The following is a 23,671-nucleotide window of genomic DNA, read 5'->3' as shown; positions in this document are numbered from 1 at the left end:
AAAGAAAGAAAGAAAGAAAGAAAGAAAGAAAGAAAGAAAGAAAAGAAAAAAACCACAAAGCAGACATTTGCAGTATTTTCTTCTTGCTGTTGGTTTTTTTTTCTCCTTTGAAACCATCCAACCTTGTACAGAACAGAAACATTCAGCCTGATGCTAATTTACAGATATAGATGCAATGTCAACAAACAAACCCTCCAGTGAAACTGCCATTTCTGGGGAAATCTGTGCACAGGAGTTACGGGCAAGGGATCAATTTTCCTCACTGTTTCACCTCAAGTGATGTACTAGAGTAAGATTTCAAACTCAATGTGTTATTACAATGGATAGAGTTAGGCTAGAAACAAAAATACTTTGGTGACAATTGTATGAAGGTCTTATTTGATTCCTCTTTCATTCAGCACTCCTCATGCAGAGAACAGGCTTATTAAAGCCTCCAGTGTCTTGATTTAACTCTCAGTATGTTCACTTAATTTGTTCTTTTAAAAGAGCTTGTGTACACAACAATTTTTAATTTGCTTTATTTTGCTGTTATATAAATGGTTATTCATTAAAGCTCAGTGCCTTCCAAATGAGCTCATTTTATTCATATTTGCATATTTTTCACTCTAGACCACTGGGAAAAAATAATTATTTTGCTAAACAGTCACTTCAAATGTCTGTTTCCAGCCTGATTCAACAAAGAGTTTGAAAACCAGATTCTGGAACCTGGAGTATCACAAAATTGAAATAACCTCAGTGAAAGCTGCTACTGTAATAGAGGCTTTTGAAACACTTCTTTCAAATAAGATCCTGCAAGAAAGAATAAAGACACAGAAATAATGACCAAAATCCTTAAAAAAAGTTCAAAGACACAAATATCAGAAAGATACCATAAGACTGGGGGAGTAATCTACACTTCTGAGTTAGCTTAGGGAGATCAGCATCCCCTTGCTGAGGATGGGTGGGAGAGGAAAGGGACTTTGCACTGTTGTAGTGTTTCTCTCCTAGTACATCCTTCTGGAATGCTCTAAGCAAAGTAAGTGGTAGGCATGAAAAAGAAAAACCTCCTTTTAAGTGCTACATTAATTATTCGAAATTCACAAAATACTTTTTAAGTCACCAAGCTAACACAACTGGCTTTAGGTTGGAAAAAATCAAAAATAATTCGTATCTTCTTGATGAAGATGTGTCACTGAGGGCCACAACCTTACAGCATACTGAAGAGGAGTACAATGCCCTAAACTAAGGAGGGGGACAGTTTACTATACAAGGGTCAAATTCTTACCACCATCAGCTGGTTTAGATCCTCAGTAGTGTATTGGTAGTGATTCTTTTAAAAACTGTGATACACAGGAATATCCTCTGGCTGGACTTTTTGTCAATGATTCACCAAAATTTTTAATATGTTCAACATGCCAGAATTTATCCATGCCAGAATTTACCCATTTTCAGCGCTATAGCATCTGTAGCATAAGATCTGCCTACTCTGGATTCCAGACTTGGAGGCGACGATAAGAAAGAGAAGACAGACCGTGGTTTTTTATGCAGTGACGGAACCTAAACAAAAGCCTTGAGAAAAAGGGATTCAATGTCTTGAGAGCTTAGATCATCAAAGTACCCAAAACTGTAATAATCTTGCTTTGCATGCTAATTTAGAGTGTCTATTGGGAACTCAAAATAGATATAGTTGTCTCAAGAACTGTTTATGCAAGCTGTTCAGTGCCTTATCTGATGTTTTTCTTCTACTAAGTCCCCACAGAACAGTGAAAAATTCAGGGGAGACTGATTCAAGAACACTGCTGACTCCAATCAATTCTGAAAATAAAACTAATAACGTAAAAATAAATTCAAGTCTGAATGGATGCTCCTGTATAAAATAAGATGTCATTTTAATGGCATGAAAAATTCTAATTCTTAGTAAAGTACTGAAACTCATGTTGAAAAAAGATACAGAAAATAGATTTAAACACAACTTTTAGTCAAAAAAAAAAAAGACTCTCCTCTTCAACATTGATCTACACAAACACCACAAGTCAAAGCATGTTGATCTAAAGGCACCACAGAAGTACATAGAAAAATTCTTACCAGCAGCAATAGGCTTTGGATCTTACCCTTAAGATGACCCTCTGTCATCTTAATCACTTCAGTAGATCCTAACTCTGAAAAGTCATTTCAGGGATTTCAATAGAATTGTCACAGAGCATTGCTCAACCTGAATAAGGATGGCAAGAACACACCCCATAGAAACCCAGCATGGGAAATGTTTACACTGTCACTAGGTAAGAGGTCCTGATACCTCTATATGTAATCTTTATACAATATTTTAAATTTCTTTGAATGTGAAAATCTCTCCAAAAGAATAAGTGCTACTCATGCTCATAATTTATGTACAAAACTGATCCTGATTAAAAAAAAAAACCAACATCTTTTCCAATTTGTGTTTTGCTAAAATAGGAATATGTAATCTTGATGTTTCAAGGGAACATACTGTAGGGTGTTATAAAGAAATTTAAAATAGTCTACGAACAATGATGCAGCCTGTAAAGCTTAAGGTTGCCTGGAGAGAATAAACCCAGAAATCCCAAAATCCAAAGTCAGGAGGAGGAGAACGTCTTGACTTTCAGCCAGATAACAGAAAATGAAACACAAATAAAAAAATTTTGAGATGAACACTAAGAAAATGCAAACCACCCAGGACACAGTGAGAAACACCCGACCGCTCCAACCTGGAACCTAAGAGCCACCCTGTGCATTAAGTGTATTAAGTGTATTACCAGGACAAGCTTGACGGTATGGTAATAAATTCTGTATAAATGTTTACCATCTGATTAAGGAGTTGCAGAGGGTGATTGTTAGCTGCCTTTGTGCAACAGAATATAAAAAAGATTCCAGATGCACATTTGAATTAAGGTGCCTCCTCAAAGTAGCATAATCCTCATTGTGGTTGAAGGGGAACTGATTTCATTGGAGTGCTGGCCTGGAGACAGGGCTTGCAAGGGCACCCAAAGACTCAAGAGAAAAACAAAGTCTGCCAGCCATATCCTGGTCTGCATCAAAAGAAGTGTGGCCAGCAGGTCGAGGGAGGTGATTCTGCCCCCCTACTCCACTCTTGTAAGACCCTACCTGGAGTACTGTGTCCAGCTCTGGGGCCCCAAACATAAGGACATGAACCTGTTGCAGTGGGTCCAGGGGAGGTCCACAAAGATGATCAGAAGGCTGCAGCACCTCTCCTATGAGGACAGGCTGAGAAAGTTGGGGTGAAGAAGAGAAGGCTCCAGGGAGATGGGGGGTAACGGTTTTAAACTGAAAAAGGGGAGATTTAGATTAGATATTAGGATGAAATTCTTTACTGTGAGGGTGGTGAGACACTGGAACAGGTTGCCCAGCGAAGTTGTGGACGCCCCATCCCTGGAAGTGTCCAAGGCCAGGCTGGATGGGGCTTGGAGCAGCCTGGTCTAGTGGGAGGTGTCCCTGCCCATGGCAGGCGGCTTGGAACAAGATGATCTTTAAGGTCTCTTCCAACCCAAACCATTCTATGATGACTCTATCGGCTGGCATTATGAGGATAATGATTTTGTGAGTTGGCATGGCACTGCACAACAAATAGCATGTGCCTAAGAGAGAGGAATGACTGCCCCTAAAAAGCTCCGAGGATGAGAAATTTGAATTCAGTACAATGTGAGTGTTTTTTAAAGAAATTGATAATATTTTCAATAAAAAAAAATAAATCTTGTTTAGGAAAAAGGAATATAGATCTGGTGTCTCGCCCATAAAACTTCCAAGTCGTGAATTTGTTATTCAATAAAGCCAGGTATAAGGATGTGACCTGGCATAAAAAAAAAAAAAATGAAAAAGTGATACAAAGCTTCCTTATGTCTAGAGGTACCACACATCCTTTGTCATCCGGTTCATCATACATCAGTCACAATTAAATACATGTCTTTTTTACATGAAAGGCAAAAATATCATTGGAAGTGTCCCTTTGAGAAAAGAAGCAAAACTGAGTAAGAAGGAGGATGTCGGTTTGCAGAGAGAAAAGAAATCACCATTCTCACCCTAGGTTTCAGCAACCCAGCTGTTCCAACAAGAAATTAAGAATTACCCTGTTTATCAAACCAAACACAGACCCAGACAAGTGCCTTGTTTCCAACAATAACTTGTAGCAGGTGCTTAAGGAAAAAGTATAAGTGAGAGCATAAGTCTAGGAGTGGTGTTTCCGGTACACCCTCCTAGTACCAAGTAGTTTCAGAGATTTCCTGAATCACAGGTGACACCCAGCCTCTCAATGAACCTACCTCCAATACTTCATCTAATTGCACTTTCAATTCATTCAAGCACCTGGCCGCCAAAGGGTTCTGGGACAACAAGCTCTGTGACTTTGTGACACACTTAATTACATTAAAAAGGTTGTGCTTCGGTGGTGGTTTGGGGTTTTTTTTATTTATTTTGTTGGATGTTCTCTACTTTGTGTACAATAAGACGGAGAATAACCACTTCTCATTCACTTTCTCTATACCATTCATAATTGCATGACGTCACACCTCAGTCATCTGTTTGCGAGCAGAAGAACCTTTGTTCATTAGCACAGAGCCATCCCATCCTCCTCATCATCCCTCTCTTGTTTTTTCCAGTTTTACCAGACTCCTTTTGAGTATTCACAACATAATGAACCAATGATTTCTACAAAGGAAGAGGGATGCTTCCTGTCCTGTTTTCATCTTCTTTCCTGCTAAGTAATAAGATTTTATTTGCCTTTTTGTACTGGCATTGAATATTGAAGATGTTCTGCAGAGAGCTTTCAACAGTAAATCACAACATTTTTTTTTTGAGTGGTAGTAGTTAATTTAGATCCTATTGCTGTAAATATATAGGTGGGGAGGTTTTCCTTATATGCAGTATTTGCATTTACTGAGACTCACTATTTATCCATCCCTTCATGACCCAGTCATTCATTATTGTGAGATTCTTCCCTGTTCTTCATGGTAGTTAAGATTTCACAGGATCACATGATGGCTGAGGCTGGAAGGCACCTCTGGAGACCATCCGGTCCCACCCCCTGCTACAACTGGTTGCACAGGACCATGCCTGGTCAGGTTTTGAGTATCTCCGAGGATGAAGACCCCACAACCTCTCTGGGCAGCCTGTTCGACCACCCTCAATGTAAAAAAGTATTTTCTTATGCTTAAATGGAATTTCCTGATTTTTTGGTTTGTGCTAATTGCCTCTTGTCCTGTCACAGGCACCATTCAGCAGACCCTGGCTCCACCTTCTTTCCTGTCTCCATCAGGTATTTATAGACCCAAAAAGGTCCCCCCGACCCTTCTCCTCACCAGGCTGAACAGTCCCAGCTCTCTCAGCCTCTCCTTGCATGTCAGATGCTCAAATCCCTCAATTATCGATAGTCAAATTAATTTGACTATTCTAAATACATTTGTGCAAAATGCATCATCTCACGGTTCACTCTTTTTTCTGTATCGATCTTTTATAAATGTACTGAACATACACCTATGAGATATGGGATCCCTTTGCTCCATCCCAAAGCTGACAAATAATTCCTAAATGTTGTATTCTGTCTCCTAATCAGTTACTAATCTACAAGAGAACTTTTTCTTATCTCAAGACGAGCTAGCCACTTTAAAATCTTTTGGCATGAACCTTGCCAAAAGCTTTTGAAAATCAAGATTAAATTAATTCACACGGTTGTTTAATTCTTCAAAGCATTTAATAAATGATTAATGAATAAATTAAATACATGTAAAAAAAATGCACTAACTCTTCCAAAATTTATCATAATGTATTTAACTCTGTTTTTTTTACAATACTTGACATTTTCTTCAATGTAAAAGTTACACTCACTGGACTATGCACAATGTCCTTTCTTAAACTGCCCAACAGTCACAGTGTCCCAACTTACACGTCTTCTATACTAAGGATGGTTTAAGGTCCTATGCAGAAGACAGTAGTCCAGAAATACTTTTATGCTATTGAAGGATTTTGTTTTTAATCACAGGGGCTTATTTTAGACAATTTTAATTTATTTTCTGATGGGTGGTACTGTATTTATACTGAGTTTATAATAATCTCCATACTATTCATAACCACTGTATCTTTCTAGCTGTTTATTTTACACACTTCTTTAAGAAGAGAGAGTGAACAGTGGTTGCATCTCACTGATCTCATTTTCAGATTGAAGACTCCAAGCCCACTTGGTTGCTTCTCATAAGGATACTTCTCCATACCTGTGATAAGCTTTTTTCCTCTAAACCATTTCCATTTCCGTGCTATACATTTTGAAATGTGCAGACCAGAACTCAACACAGCATTTAAGGTGCTGGCACATGAAGGATTTATACAGTGACAAACTCATGCTGTCTGTTTTGTTTGTTCCTTTCCCAACAATTTCTAATATTTGTTTTGGTTCTTGGGAGCTATTGAGCACTGAGTTTTCATAGAATGGTCTATGAAGCCCCAAGATCTTCCTCCTGAGTGATGACGGTCAACTCAGAACCCATCATTTCTTTTTACGGAGTTAAGATTTTTTTCCCCATGTCCCCATTTTTCCCCATGTCCACACTCTATATTGTTCTACATTGAATTGCACATGCTTTTTAACACCCAGCTTCTTATGGTCTTCCTGTAATTCTTCCCACACGTCCCTGGTCTTTATTACCCTGAATGATCTAATACAATTTGAAAGGCTTGCAATGTCAGTTTTTGCTCCTCCTCTAAAATTATACGTTGAAAGCATGGGTTCTAACACATATCCCTGCTGAACTCCAGTGGTAACACCCTTTCCACTAAAAAAATAAACATGTATGTTTATGTTCTGTCATAACATGGAATGTTATGGTATGAATGTAATGACATTTGTACTTATCCTTTGAGCTGCGTAGTGTCCTTAAGAGCCTTAAGGAATTTTGCTTTAAGATTTCTAGAAATCCAAACAAACCACATCAACTGAAATCTCTCATCCACATGATGGCTGAGCTCAGTTAATCAAAGTATTTTACTATGCAATACACCTGCACAGTTGATTGAGTTACATTTCTAGTGGAGATTACTGCCCCAAAAGAGAATTCTTGTGTTCTAAATGTCTTTTCAGATGTTTGTCACTGCTTTAATAATAGTTTCAGATGTCCCAAGGAATGCTGTAATGAGTTTGTTCATAAATAAGTAGCCTTAAACCACTGCCAATTATCAAAAAAATGCATAAATTTTACAGGTGAGATGTTCAAAATTATATAAAAAAATGCATTTTTTTAAAAAGGAAAAAGACTATTTAAAGCTAGGACAGTAACAGTCTTTGAACATAAATTAGGGACTAAAGGGTTCAACAAAATTCTTACTGATTTGGAAGGCTGTGTGCAGCTGTGTGCACATGCATAGTGTAGAAATAACAGACAGCGCTGTAAATAGAGTTTTTCATAACCCTGATTACAGTGTACTGATATGTTAAAAACTGAACTAAATGAAAATTACAAGACAATCTTCATGCTTTTCTCAGTGTTCATACAAGAGAGAGGAAACCATCACCATTTTTAAAAGGCTGGTGAAATTTTGACACTTCCTAACTAACTCATTCAGGCCTAACAAAACCTGGCTAAAATTAGGAAGATAAATACTTTTCTAGAAGAAATTATAACTCAAGGATCCAATACATCTATGTATACTGAGAAAAGACTATTAAAGTATCCCATATAAATTTTCAGTAATTGAAATTAAATCAAACCGTCTTTGAAAATGAACAATTGCACCATCTTGATAGGGTTTAATCATCCTTCTAAAGTCACTTTGTAGTATTATACAATATAAGAATTGTCTGATTTATAGTGTAGAGAGTCCAGCTTGAAAATTGGAAACTAATGTGAATGAAAGAGATGACAGAAATGTCTCTTGTTTAGCCCCCTGCAGGGCTTACAGAGGTCACACAGAAGTGCTGAGTCTGGTGATGGAACTACATTTATTGCATAGCTTAAATAAGTCACTTGAATATATATACATCTATATAAATATAATGAGACTGTTTCCTTCAGAATGTGAGCCTGTCTTAGAAAATTGAGACACTGATAGACACTAAAGATTGATTACACTGTCCTGAACCTGCTGTTTTATACCAAGCAGCATATATGTAACATTGTCAAGCTGGAAATCTTTTCAATTTCATGCACTATTATCAGATAGAATTATCAAAGCTTCTGTATTAGATATTATCACACATTTTGTACAACCTTCTTTTATTAATATACTGAGGAAAAAGAAACAGAAAAAATCAAACTGTAGCCCTCTTTTAAAGTCAACAATTTTAACATGCACTCACAGAGTCCTCTTAAAATTAAACCCCAGTGATGAAGGATGGAAGGAATATGAAGAGTTTATGCTTCTAATCCATCTAAATTCAGACTCACAAAACTGTGTCCAACACTGAACCTGAGCTGAACCTACTGGGTTTTATGACTGGGGGTCATAAAAATGACTGAGATGTCTTGATTTTCAGGGTCCTTATTGTTAAGAGCATATTTATTTGTAAATGCATACAAAACACCATCTTCAATATCAGTTACTGGTCAGTAGCCACCAAAACTGGTGTGTCATTTACCTTCTCTCACTGAAAATCAAATTGTAAGCTTAGTTATCAATTAGTAAATTGCATAGGAGGGAGCAGGAGCTCCTGGTGTGGCTATACTCTGAAGACTCACCGCTGGCAGTAGCTTTCCCTACCAGGGGTCCACTGTCTGTCATGAGATTTTCCTGAAGTGAAGGCCTTGTTCACTGTGAGTAATGCTATCGCAGCCTGGCAAAAAGTCTCAATGAAATCTATCGAAGAAATCTATAGAAAATTACTTTCATCATTTCAGCATTCACACCAATCTTTTTCCCAGCAAGAGGCTGAGTGCAGGGCTACTAGCATCCGCAGAGAGAGACCATCACCAGGGGAAAGCAGTCTTGTGCACCAGTGCTGGGACTGGAAAGGAAGAAGCCGTAAAAGCACTGTGCAACTGCTTGCTGAAAATGCTCTGAGTGAGCACACTGCCTTTTCATACGGTGCCTATTCAGGTTCCGCAAGGTAACATACTTTCTGCTTGTTTTCCTCATTCCATTGGTAGATTGGATTTAAAAGTAAGTTACTTCAAACATTTACTCCTCTAAAATGTCAAATGGAGTCAAAATCACATCCATCACAAATGGTGAATCATCTTCACATCAGACATTCAGGTTTGACTCATTTGCCCGCTGCAGGGGTATCATTCTTTATTGCTAAATATTCCCATTACTTAATCCCTGTAATGGGAAAGAAGCATTCAGTGAATGGGCAAGCTTGATTGTGAGCTACACATGAGTCTCCCTCGCAAGCCCAAATTCACCTAACATCCACACTTTTTTCACATAAGTTCATGCCTATATACAAACATAGGGTGAAAAAATTTCTAGAGTAGAAAGCTTGAGCAGACTTGCTGTCTTATTTGAAGCTTAAATCTTTGCTTGCGTGGCCTGAAGCTGAATGTGCTAACGCATGCCAATGTGCCGGCAGGTATTTTAAGCATACTCTGGACACTTGGGGTGAACAGTTAGCAACAAGGATGGAAGGTCATTGCATTTAATGTGTTTTTGAGACTGTTTTAATCTTGCAGCTGGAAAAAAGCCTGAGACTATCAGTTCTACTGACAGGGCTTCTTTGCTCTGAAGAATTTCACAGGCAAAGAAGATGGCCGTGACTCACCAGTGTTTAGGTCAGAGTTTGCCTGAAAGAACTGAATCAGTTGAAAATCTTACTCATCAAATGCTTCCTATAATTAATTTCATTAATATACATTTTTAGAGATTCGTAATGCAAATATTAAGGTTGGTACAAATGAAGAGCAAATGGAAATGCGTGCGCCTGTAAGCATCAGAAGAAAGAGCATAGCAAAGAGTTAAAAGAATGCCCCTTACTGAAAATAAAGGACGTGTTTCCAGGATACCATTCCTGTATTGTTTGTATCAAGGCTACAGCACAGAGGACTTGCCAGCAGATGACCGTGCACCCTGACACCAGGAGGATAACATCATGGTTGCGGCATATCACCTATACCATTATTTTTCCTGTTAGTCCACCAGAAAATAGGCTATAGACATAGCCTATATACTCCTGACAAGGAAAAATTACTAAGAGCTGATGACTCCTAAAGGATGTAAAAGATCTGTCCATGAACCACAGAGACAGGATAAGGACTCAGTAGCTGGGGTACATTTTCCCACACTGCACATAAGTGATGCTCACCAGACCACCTGAGCACTCACATCTTGGTTCTTGTGAGAGTATGGGTGTGAGTGTGAGTGAATGGGATCTATGAGAGGTGATTGTGAGTTGAAAAAATCAGCTTATTTAGAGATTTTGTAATTATATACCACCTTCCCTTTCCCAAAGATCTCACACCGAATTTTGTTATTATACATTATTATCATAAATTACATAGTATACATTTTAAAAAAGTAGCAATATTCTATGCTTACATAACCCTAAGCAAAGAGAACAAAATTAGCCTTTTTGTTTTCCCACTGAGTACATTTTTGCAGTCCACCTTAAACATGAGAAGAGACTTCTTTAGTGAAATATTAATGCTGACAACATTAGCTACATCTAGCTATATTAGCTACCTCTAGCATCTATCTGCATATAGCAGCATCTTTTTGCATTTTTACAGATGCTTGGTTTTGACACGTCTATTAAAACATGTATGAGTAAGTGGTATTCCACATTACACCTATATGATTCCGGGGCAACTCTATTAGTTTTACTGACTGCGCTAGACTAAAAATACATGGCTACTATGCTCCTATTTATTGTTTGGTGTGGGTTTGTTTCGTTTTTTTTTTAAGATGTGTATACAAAACATTAGAGAGAGCACATTCTGTTTAAAAGCTAGATAAAATGGCATCACCAGCTTGCTGGGTGTATTATGAAATACCAACCTTCGGTGACCTTATGGTGTAAAAGTTACAGTGTTTTAGGTAAAAATCTAGTGAAAGAAAGATGAAGGGAGCAAAATGTTTTTAAACATAAGTATTCACGATGTTACATACTGATTTAGTAAATATATTAGTATATATATGTGGTACAGAAAGCTTCAGAAAATAGGAAAAAAGTCTCACTAATATTGTCTGTAGTAGAGAGAAGAAATTCTGTACTCAAGACATTTTTTGAGTTCCTACAGAAATTCACCTATCCTAACTTCAGATGTCTAAAAGACATCTCAATCTAACATAGTCACCTTACAAGCCGGCGTCAGACTGACGTGAATGAACCTCTCGGGGCATTAATTTTCTTGTTTTGCCTACAAAGGCCACCTACAGTGACAAACTAAGAAGTAAATCTGCAATTTTTACATGGCTGAAATTATAGGAGCTTCCTCTGCCCTTCTAACACAGATCATCCCCCACTACACACTGGAATATTCTTTCAAGGAATTATTTTCCTCCTTAGAAACATTGTGCACCCTAAAGTTGAAGCATAACCTGTACTCAATAACAAGATAATAAAATATTTTTGTGACACCTATATTTTTAAGCCTTTTTCACTACCTTACTGTTTACTTCTTATGTAAGGTAGTCCAAGTCTGCATAAAAAAAACCTCATCTACTTTTCTTGAAAATCTTGCAGAGCAAAACACAAACCAAATCTTTATTTACGCTAAATACTACTAAAACCCTGTATCCTCCCCCCTCCTTCCTTCCCCTGCCATATATTTACTTGGACTGAAAAGAAAATACTCCTTAAGAGAAAAAAAATTATTTTCTGAAACAAAAAAATACATGAAGAAAATAATGACTTTACCTATTATAACGTGCATGCCAAGTCTTGCCAAATGCTTCACAGTTTGGTAACCGATTCCTTTAGCACCTCCAGTCACTATAGCAACCTTTCCATTTTGTGTAGGGAAAACTATATGAAGAAAAAGAAATAATGCAAGGTTAGTTCCCAATAGTAACACGATTAAGAAGTTATGATGTCTTTTTAAGTGGCGTATGCTTGATAGACCACTCTAGCCAGGCTAGTAAACAATCTCAAAAGCACACTCTGTATGGAAATAAAAACTACAGAGCATCTGCCATTATTTACCGCACTAGACTGGAGTTGATGACACCAAAGATAAAAACACCCAGTTCAGAAAGTTTCTCATTTCTATTTGCATGCATTTTGTAATCCTGTAGTAGTCCGCCCTCTAAAATTTTCACCTTCAGTTTGTAACAGAGCAAGGCGGCTGTTACACGCCAGCTCAGGGGGGGTTTACTCCATGCGTACAGGGGGAAAAAACTCCATTGGCAGCATGATGATACCCTGCAAACTTCTCGAATGGCCAAGGCCAGGCCTCTACCCGTGACATGGGGGAAATGGCAAACAGCTCAGTCAAAGACGACGCAGCTACACGGCAGGAGCCAGCCAACCTAACTTACCTGTGTAACTAACTGAGAACTCCGCCTGGTGAAAATCACAGGGTCCTGGCCCCTAAAGGAAGGACGGGGCAACTTTTTGTCTAAAAAAAACCCCACCCCCGCCATGGCCCACGAGGACCCGCAGGGGGGCCCATGAGGCCTCACACCGTCCCAAGGCACCCCCCCAAGATGGAGGGCGGCCTCCTGCCAAAGGAGAGCCAAGGCCTTTTAAACAAACCGCTTGAGGGGGGCGTGAATCAGGTCAAATATCAAATATGATTTTTTTTTTAATCTTTCACGTGAAGCACTGTGTGGTCTTCAGGCGACCGAGATGAATTTCTGTTTGCTTTTGAGAAGAAGCTGCTAGGTATTTGTACAGGGAAAACGGCGCTGAATATTTCATTTTGCCACCTCACGGCGTCCATAGGCAATGTTATAGATAACAAATGCTAAAAAGATGCTGACTTTCATCTATCAGAGGACTTTCTATTTTGATTTCCAGGTTTTTAGGGGATTGCTTTGTTGTACAACACAAGCTCGTATTTTATATGGTTATGAAACACAGAACCAGTGCTGATATAAGCTGCTTTCTTCACAGCAACTTCAAAAAGGACCCAGATTTCACCTTTTCTGAAATACATAGTTCTTTCCAGCACAATTCAACATGAATTTCTGTTTTCTTCAGGTAATGACATGATTCTTCCCATCCACGGAGAGTGAGAAATGTTTGCAAGTATTTGAAAGTTAATTCCTACTACAGTGATATCCAGGCATGTAAGTGTCCTGAAATACATAATTCGAACTAAATAAAACTTCGCTGAGAGCCTTCCTAAAGGTCTTCAGTTTAGTTACAAGCAGTCCTGCAATTTCCACCAAAAATATTTCTCAGAACAAACTCAAAGTAAAGTGCCCACAATTTTTTCAATAGTTAAGAAATTAAAGCTAGACCTGACGCTAAATACTTCGATAAATTGTCCACTCTAGGCAGTATTTTTTAATAGTTTATTACTTTACCAGACATGGCCTTTTGAGATTATGTTTTCCTGGTCTCTTCTCTGTCAGTGAAGCAGAAAAAAAAGGGAAAACAAAAAAAGCTTTTGCAGTTTTTGAAAATGCAGGCAGGAAATAAAGATTTTAAAGAGGAAGAAAAATAAATGTTCTTAGTGTGAAACAAGTCGTTGTCACCTCTATGTGAGCAGCCCTTGTGCCCCAGCATGACCGGATACACTTGAAATTTGGCAAGGACATATAATCTCAAGTGCTTTCAGCCATGGAGTGAAAAATTACTGCCTGAATGATTTGCATCCATAAAAAGGGGGACGAGTATGTGCTCACTGTTCAACGTTTTAGACCACGTGAAAACACAAACACATTGCCTTGTACCAAAGGCATGCTGAGAGGAGACAGGTCTCAAGCAAGAACAGGGCAATACTCTTTGCAAGATGGCAGACAAATCAGAAACACATGGCTTTTTGAGCTTTTGTTTGCTCAAAAAGTTCAAGACTCTGAAAAATGAACTCTTGCAAACAAACAAAAAAACCACTCAGTTGAGCCCGTGCTGCAAGAGCTATTCTGAGGCCTCTCCTGAGGGGTCGAACAGCTTTAAATCCATACAGGGAGCACTGGCATTGCCTTGCTGTAAAAGCAGGAAAGGCCATTTCTGGCCACTACAGCTACATGAGTGAATTTTTCATGTGGCGACTGCATATATACTTGTAAAGAAAATGCCATCTAGAAGGCAAAAATGTGAGCTGAAGTCCACTAAATAATTTTCTTTTAAAGTTCAGTTAATCCATAAACTACATCGAAAATCCTGCCAACATGTGATAGAGCGAGCTGCGCAAATGCAAAGTTTGCTTCCTCCCCGCAGCTCTGCCTCCCCGTTTATCTTTGATCCCGTTTCACCTGTGCATTTGGGTACAGAATACGGAGAAAAAAGGAAAATGAAGTCATTTCCATTTCTGTTTATTTCACTATAGCTGAAAAAACATACTCCAACACCAACAAAAGGAATTTCCTCAAGAGGAATTGCTTTCCTTTGGGCCTGAGTACCTTCTCCTCCTCTTCTGCCTCCCCATGCCTCCTCTTGCTTCCTCTCATCACATTGCCAACCTGACATTTGGATTTTGCTTGCTGCACACGGGTGCTGTCACTTATTTCCACGACATTTCCACTACACCTACCTATCGAATAAGAAGTGACATTTAGTGCAAAATTAATTTACTTAGAAGAAAATGAGTGAAAGAAAAGGAGAAAAAGATGTCAGGGCTGGGGAAGGGTCAATAACATGAAGGAAAAACGGGAAGTCAGAGGAGCAAAGTGATAACAGGCATCAATGTGATGAAATGGTGCTTAACAGAGGACAAGGAAAGAAAATGCCCCATCTGATCCTGTCCATGAGGGCTACAAAGAAAAGGACCATTTTTGGTCCTAATGGTCATTCAAGTCATGTGCATTACCAACCTGCAATGAAGAGCATGACAGACGGACAGACTCCACTGCAGAGATGCATTCAGTGAGATCCTAAATTACAGAGAACTTTAAAACAGACACGTTTGTAGCAGCTAGCTCCAAGGACCTAAGAAAGCACCCAGGGAGGGAGAAAAGAAGGCTGCAGACACATGGATAAACGGCCAGTATCCGGTTTATTTATGATAGGTACAGTATACAGCTTTCCACAGAGCATGGTTTTGAATAGACACAACACTGCATGTCACATCTCAGTGTATCGGTTCACTTCAGCCAAAATGGGAAACACAAAGAGAAAAACTGAAACATCGGGGGGAGGGGGGGGGTCACACCAAAAACACCCAACAAAATAACCCAGTCAATTAACTCTTAGTTTTGATTTTTATAAACCTTAAATTAATTTTAATCTGCAGAAAAGGTGTACTGTTTCCACCAAGATAGATACTTTAATGTAAAACGACTCTCCATGAAAATGAGACACTGCTGGTTCTTTCATCAATAAAAGCAGTCAAGATCAAACCCAGGCTGCGTGTGTAAGCCAGTGGCGACTACAGTGAAAGGCAGTTTATTGGTGCCCTGTTCCCACTAGAACTCCACTGCCGGGTAAAGTTTGTGAAACACCCACCTTTTCAGTGTGAAAACACCTCTTCCGTGACGAAACCCAACATCAAACTTTCAAAGCAGAGCTGGGCTCAGCCTGGTTTTCCAGCAGATACTGGTTTATTTTTGCGCGAGAGGCTGAGCCGAGCATAGCCGGAGGCTGGGAGCCCCCCAGGCAGGAGGCAGTGGGGACCCACCGGCTTTGCCAGGGAGGGGAGGTTCCCTCTGGTGCTTCTTGCACCTCATTTAAAACATCCCATCTCTCTCTCTGCCTCTGCTCCTGGTATGTAGATACTGATCTCAATTGCAGAGGCGTAATGCTGGTGATCTCACCGTGGGACATGAGAACCATACAGCCATGGTGCTAATGAAATCCCCTGACCAAGCACTAGCTGTTAATTTCCCTCTGTGTTTGAAGAAACCAGCCTGCAGTCCTTACATGCTGCTTTATCACACCAAAGTCGGAGAGAGGCTTCTCCCAGGCTGCAGGTTCTGCCTGCACCCCAACATATGTGGAAGAAATAAGCCCATCTACTTTGCAAGTGGATTGAGGTAAAGCAGAAAACAAGGCAGATTTATTCTGTAATAAATATGTCCAGATATGAAGCTATTTTAAAATAATAATTGTCCTTTTAAATATACTTCTCCTTAATCTGAAATAACTTCCTTCCATGTACAGAGACACCCTCACACACACTCGATGCTACGAAGAATTTAAGGCAATTCTGTAATTTTTAAAAATACTGATTTCCAAGAGAGTCTTAAAGAGGGCTGTCAAGACATGTCTGCAACTGCCAAGACCACAGAGAAATAAAACAGACTGCAGACCTGTGTCAGTGACCACTTCCATATCAATGGCTAGTTCCTGCCAGCAAAGTCTCAGCTCTGGGGTAGTGATGGGGGTAACTGAAGTAGCCAAATCAAAACTGAGGCATTAAACTTTCTTCTTTGCAGAAATGTACTCTGTGAATACAGACAATGCAAACCTCAGAAGAAGAGTTCCCTTTAAGAATTACTTGCTTTGGTATTCTGTAATCTTTACCACACAGCCTGTTTGAGGCCAAAAAAAAAGAAGAAGAAAGTATTAAAAGTTTATTAAAAGCAAATCGCATCAAATTTTTACAAAGTTTCATCTCGTACTCTATTAATCCAGCATCTGCATTGTAGAACATTATGAGTCATGTGGACATTAAAATATAATATCATTATATTAATCTCTTCATTAAACCCTCTTTTTAAGACATGGACGGCCAAAGGCAGAGTTTAGATTGTCTGAATCAGTCTCCAGTCCTTATCAGGCAAGAAAGACGAGCACCGCTGAAGGCATACAAAAAGCTGGTCAGAGGGGCCACCTGAGAGGCACCGCGCTGGGACCTGCTTGCACCTCCTGAACCGGGCACTCGGCACAGGAACTCTGGTGGCATCTGTGCTGAAAAGACCCCCACAGACAAATCCTAACAGTTATTTTTTCCCTTCCTCCTATAACTGAATAATTTACATGCAAATACGATGCCTGAAGGTAACTGGCAGAACCACAGATGGAAAAATAAAAGGAAAAAAAAAAGAAAAGAAGCCACAATGAATATTTAGTTTGATGACAGAATAACAAGTGCCAAGTTTGGAGCTGTTCCTGTATAGCAACACCGAGTGAGAAAAAGAGGGCAAAATGTAATTGTCAGTCCTCATCTAACACCATAGGACAAGGCACAATCGAGTTTTTCTAGTTGTCTAAAGAATTCGTGTAGCGCAGTCTACCACCGAATTATTGAGAAGTTTTTTCTATCCCAAAACACTCCAAGTCGTTTTCCCCGATTTACACTGTGGCAGGGCTGAGATTATAGCCATTAAGATCCCTTTCAAAGCAAATGTAGAAAAATAACTCATTTGCTACTCCGAGAGGCAATCAGTACCCCTCTGGGGAATCCACACAGCTTTCAGCAATAGCCTTTAGTGAGAGCCTTACAGTAACACCTCTGTAAACTTCTGTCTTGGCAGAAACTGAGTAAACGGGGTCCAGACACAAAAAAGTCATTCCAGGACTATCCCAACAGAGGACAATTTCATGTACTAAAGTCCTGAGGAATAAACCAGACAATTTTTTTTTCTTTGTTTTTCTTGTATGACACCAGCTTTCACCAACAGAAAAGTTGTGGGTCCTACGCCTGTGCTAAGCCTGTGCAGATGATCTTTCAAATGCAAATGGTCTTCCCAAATTTGCACACCAAGATCTTTCCTGCCTCTGCTGCTTCCTATCACTTTCCTAAGGAACATCAATATGCAATCTAGATTGAAGGCTTTTAAGGCTGGAAACCAGGTAGGTGGCAACCAGCCTGACTAGTCCTTCTGCGAAAAGGTATCCTGCTGGTTTCTGCAGTTGCAAGCCATCAGACCTTCTGTTCATGAACAAATGTCCTGTGTACATGCAGATCCACTGGCACATAAACCAACAGGTCCAATATATCTCGAATGGATGGATGCATTGTGTAAGGGTGATTTATTTGCCACGGGAGAGCATCTATTTCCAAGCACAACTGGAATTTTGCACTAGCTAGATGACAAGCCTCCTAGCTTTTGTCTTACTTTACTTCTGCAAAAGAAGTGAAAGTCAGGAATCACGAGGAAATGGAGGTACCGGAGACAGGCTGGCCCTGGAGTTACTCATGGGAAGGGAAAGGTGTTGAAGAACCAGCACAGCAGGAGAAACCAAACCATGGAAATGTGTCCCTTACCCCTACAAACGCGTAGTATCTCAAGGTGCTATTAATGGAACAGCAGCAGCCAGATAGCTGTAAGAATTAGGGAAGACCTAATTTAAGAAGCCTCCCACACAGCAACCGATAGGGAAAACGGATTGTTAATAACCGCTCACAAAACCACAGCAAAACCCCTGGCATCCGTAAGACCCAAGTTTCTTGTTTAACCATTGCACAAGGTGCACACGGGTCCTAAAACGCTGTATGCCAATGAACCAATGAACAATAATTCACACTTACCATTGCTGGAAATCCATAAAAGCTCCATGCCCCGTATTTCAGGCTGGGATATCCTACATGGGAACACATGTGCAGCCCATGCTCTGTGAAGTGGACATTTCCACAACTGGGCGGACATTTGCACAACTGGGCAGAGCTCCTGCACACGTGCAGCACAGGCAATCACAGGACCAGAGGCAGCAATTCTCCTGGACTGCCTGGACACCTGGGAATCCAAACAGTGCCGTAACTCAAGCCAAGGCACCAGATAGCTAGCAAGCCCAGACAAATGGCCAAAGTGTATCAAGGCAGTAAATGACACAAAAGCAGGAGAGTCGGCAGCTACGCCAACTAGAAAAGCAGTGTGCTCACACAGCTAGAGGAGATAATGTGTATCCTCATCCCTCCCCAACCTTGTCAACACAAGAACAAGTGATATCTCTTCAGAATTAGCAGCAAACATCTGCTGAGCCAGACTAATGATTTTTTTTTAATTGACAATGAAAACAAACAAAAAGAACCTCCCAAATTTAATCGTGCTGTAAGGTTATAGTGTTTGTTAAGCTTTTTGACAAGCATGCCAGCTTGTTTATAGGGACAAAATGGTAATATTTGCAGGCAAGTTGACAAGCCAGAGACAGAAGTTCCCAAAATCAGCTCCAGGACTCATCCCCAGATATCTCAATTAACACATGGGATAGCCGTACTACAAAGGATTAATAATCAGAATAGCTCCTCCTCCCTCTTATTTTTCATCTCATCTCATGAACACACTGGGGAGCCTTGGGCAGTATTAGATAGCAAGAAGTATTATTAGAGTTCAGTATCACAAGATCAGAGCACCAGCATCCACAGCAAGACCTAACTGTAGTAAAAGAAATCCACATATTAAAAAAAGATGCAAGATCAACTTGTGCAGTAGTAAAAAGATAGTTATGATGCCAGCATTACAGGACTGAAAGAAATACATTTTTTTTGCTAAAGAAAAATAATTATATCCTAAATAAGGCAGCTTTTCAGAGCAACAGCTTTTGGCACTCAAAAATCCAAGTCCTGTGATAAGAGATCTCTCTAGCAACAATGGGAAGGGGGATGGAAAGCTGCACTAAAAAATTCATTTGCATGACACACCTATCCACATTTCTTCTAGTGATTCTTGGAAAGACAGGATAAATGTAGATAAAGGGAGAAGTGTGTGTAGAAGGCTGGGTGTGGAACGGGAAGGAGAAGAGAGTATTAGACTCTCAAAGACACAGGAACAAGAAAGCTTTTTTGTCAAGAAGAGGTCATTTTCGAGTGCTTCAACACCCTTTCCCCTCTCTTCACCTTCCCCCCTACTTCCAAGTATTTAGCTGAAAGAGATGCATCTCTAAGCAATTTAATACACCTCAATCATAAATCTCTTTGTGGCGGTATTGTCCTCAAGGCAAAAAAAGGCCCAGGGAGGAGACCTGCACAGACCACTTGGCCTATGGCTACTTACGGATGCAAATCAACCGTGGTTTCATGTGGGGAAGATGGTGTAAGTCAAGGCACTGTAAGAACAGACTGGTAGAAAGGTAAGCTACGGTTATTGCCAAAGTCATCCGAAAAATAGTTCCTTGGCACTTGCACGTGTATTTTCAGTGCCCTGTTTTCTAGCGCGTATGACTGGAGTGTTTGCAAGTGAAGAAGTCCTGCCTGGTTTTGAGAGCCAAGGGAAGCTGCATTTTCATACATCTCTCAACTACAGCCTGAGTGCTTTTGGTTTATTTGTCAAATAGGATCCTCAGTAAGATTGATCCTGGACTTTGTAATGCTGCTAGACTTGTCAGAAGGGCGGCACAGAGAAAAAGGTAATTGCAGTTTTCAAAAACAATATAGATGGTAATTTTCTGAACTGATTTAAGCTGTCTTTGTTCTGACTGTGAAGAAGAACATTTTCCTCCAATAAACCCTACTCAGACTTTTTGCATCAGGCTCATTGATCACATGAAAAAAAGCTCCCAGCGAAGGAAGAGCCTGGGAATGGAGAAAACTAAAGAGGATGGTTAATCTGGGAAGTTTTCTTGCCGTTTCTGAATTGGGTTTCTCTAAGACAATGGGAAACAAGGCTGCATTGAAAAACAGTTTGATGAAGCATATATCTGATCTTTTTACAATACAAGTTCAGGCTGATTTTGACAGAGAGATATTAGGAAATTTGATCCCAACAAATATGGAGCTGCCCTAAGGTAAAAGAAAGCCAAAGTAGAAGGGAGGGTGCATTTCCCGAGTCCTAAATCTCACTTCTGGCCATGTTTGCCATTCTCGGGTACTTTGTTCCTTTAGCCAAAACTCATCTAAAGATAAGAGATTTGAATCTAATTTTTATGAATGCCAAATAGATAGATTGAACACACCATTATACAAATCAGACAGTTGGGAAATACCACAGTGCACTATGAAAATCTGCTAAAAATTCATCAGGAATCCGGGTTTGCCCACAGTCTGCTCTGGAAGTAAAGTTCCCAACCAAATGTGTAGGAATAGGAGAGCACTCAATCCCTGAGAGGGGATGGAAGGAGAGAGAGAGAGACAGAGAGAGAAACAAGAGATGAAAAAGTTGCCTTAGATCTACAAGTATAAATTATATTAGTGAAATTATGAGTCTGCAAATTCCAGGTAGGCATCGAGCAACTTCTGCCATCACATGCTAGTCCTTATCTTAAACATCCTTCCTATTCCTGGCTTGAGACAGTTTTTTTGCTGGAGAAACACTAGTCCCAAGTAACAAGGGTATTTCAGATAAAGGCTGATACTACATATTGACAAACTTGTGCAAGAGCATTTGGCACAAGACTCCCCACTGGCGTTACACCACACATGGCGTATTTTGCTCCACTATGCAATCGTTTTGTCTTAGGGACAGACGCCAACTAGAGACTCGGATGAGGCCATGAAACGCCACCCTCGCCTGGAAGAGAAGAGAGGGCTTTGCTGCCATACAGCCAGACAGGAGAGGCATGTGGAACACCACCACGCTCTGGCAGGAACAGCAGCTGAAGGGCACAGCGCGAATTCGGCTCAGCCAAGGTGATCGATACGTGAGCAGCCCCAGCTTCTCTCGTAAAAGGCACTTCACAAAAACCTAACACGGGTTTTTGTGAAATAAGGGCAAGACGATTGTTGCAATAATATGAAGAAATCACGATAATTCCTTGCAGTATACTGGACAGCCACAGCCTGCATGTGAAAGATTACTGGATTTGTTAAAAATACCAGGAGAAGAAACTCGACACTAGCTCCAAGAAGAAAGCAACCATTCCCTACATATGCATATATTTAAAGGATCCATTTACCCATATCATTTCTTACATGGGAAAATACTATCACAAGAATAGAAAAGGACATATTTCCATTTGCCGCGTATTCTCTGCCCTGCTTATCTTCCATTCCTTTTATATATTTACCTATTAAATCTTACTCTTTGGCTTTCTTCTCTTTCACTCCAGTCACACTAAAGATAGGGAAGTTATATACAGGTGTATCTTTAAATCAAGAAAAAGCATCTGGTTATCTTTTGAACAGATTTACTGATACTTACTCCCATACTCCCTCCCTCTGGGCGAATGTAACTGTGTAATACCTCAGGCAATGTCATTTTATGTAAAACTTCCCAATGCTCTTCAAGTCATGTCATCTTGTAATTATATTTTTTTCCTGTTGTGAAATAAGAGATGAAAAAGACGAGCTCATCTCAGGAGATTTAAATAGGGGTAATGGAAATAGCTCTGCATAGTCTAGTACCTGCAGAATGAATTTTCCCATCCTGCAAAAGTTAGAGACATTAGAAAATCTTTTTTTCATTCTGTATCAGGAACCGAAGATTGTCCAGGCTCCAAGCTTTTACAAACAGCTAACAGGTAGATGCAGCTCCACCTTAGAATGGTTTACATCCCTCGGGGTGTAAGAAACCATTTCAAGTCCTTGCTCTCAGTCACACCCCGAGCATGAAAAGTCTTCCCAGCATAACTCCCAACCTAACAGCAGAAAGCTCCAGTTTCACCAAACATTTGCCATTTAAAGACAATTATCCTTCCTGCAAAAGTTCCCAATGAATGTAGTACTTCTCTGTACCATGCTCAGAAATCCAGCGATCAATTTGTAAGAAGCCATAAACAGAAAATAAAGTGAAATCTAAGTAAAATCTAAGTAACGTCAGAAATTGTCTTCTCTTGGAAAAGACGATGTCCCAGCTATCTCAAAAAACTCAACAGTTATCTGCATGAAATGTGGCACAGAATTCCTAAGGGTTTAAAATTTCATGTCTAACTGTGAAAAATTAGCATTTAGGTTATAGTTTTGACCTAGAAAACAGCGAGTTATAAATGATAAAGAAAAAAACAATCAGCAAAGAGTGACGTGTCTGTTACTCCATTATGAACTAAGTAAAGGTCACAACTGGCTGCAATGCAGAAACCTCATTTCAGAAGACTGTCAGTGCTGGGCTGGTTATTTCACAACAAATAAACCTCAGGAGGAAAATGAAAATGAAAAAGAAGAAAAAGGAAAAGAAAAAGGAAAAGAAAAAGAAAAAAAGAAAAAGAAAAAGAAGAAAAAGAGAAAAAGGAAAAGGAAAAGAAAAAGGAAAAGAAAAAGAAAAAGAAAAAAGAAAAAGAAAAAGAAGAAAAAGGAAAAGAAAAAGGAAAAGAAAAAGAAAAAGGAAAAGAAAAAGAAAAAGGAAAAGAAAAAGAAAAAGGAAAAGAAAAAGAAAAAGGAAAAGGAAAAGAAAAAGAAAAAGAAAAAGAAAAAGAAAAAGAAAAAGAAAAAGAAAAAGAAGACATAATCCCAAGCAGGGAAGCCCCCACACCTTGCATGGACAAAAGGTTCTGTCGTAAATGTTCAAGTCTGGAGAATATTTACATTATTTACAATTTTTACATATTGTACATATAAATTACAATATTTACATATTACCCAAAGCTCAGAAAATGCTGAAACTCATATTCATCAGCACTCTCATACACAGAAACTGAAGCAAAGAGTAATCTGCTAACTTAGGTTTAAACTGGAAAGACTGATCAATTTACTTACGGTCAAACTGGAAATTGAAACCAAAAGCAAAATGTTGCTACCTGCTTTTCAGCATCTCACCACAGGAATTAAAAAGCTAAGAGAAAAAAATTTATACTTTGCACTAAGATCTATACTTTTCAAAAGACCAAATATTTTCTTTTTAATTTTCAAGACAGTATTGACAGTATTATCATATTCCTAGA

General features: G+C 39.4%; 1 protein-coding gene across 2 annotated transcripts in view; it reads right to left on the bottom strand.

Annotated features, from left to right (window-relative positions):
• The window catches only part of DHRSX (dehydrogenase/reductase X-linked), a 167,387-nt gene that overhangs the window by 116,995 nt on the left and 26,721 nt on the right, over positions 1 to 23,671 (bottom strand). For both annotated transcript variants that reach the window (XM_074607379.1, XM_074607388.1), the window contains one exon: positions 11,792 to 11,899. In XM_074607379.1, the coding sequence (XP_074463480.1) occupies positions 11,792 to 11,899 (108 nt within the window). The remainder of the gene's footprint in view (positions 1 to 11,791; positions 11,900 to 23,671) is intronic.

The sequence above is a fragment of the Larus michahellis genome, chromosome 1 (genome assembly GCF_964199755.1).
Source record: "Larus michahellis chromosome 1, bLarMic1.1, whole genome shotgun sequence".
NCBI classification, from domain to species: Eukaryota; Metazoa; Chordata; class Aves; order Charadriiformes; family Laridae; genus Larus; species Larus michahellis.
Note: the sequence above shows the minus strand (reverse complement) of the source record. Positions and strands in the feature narration are given on the sequence as shown.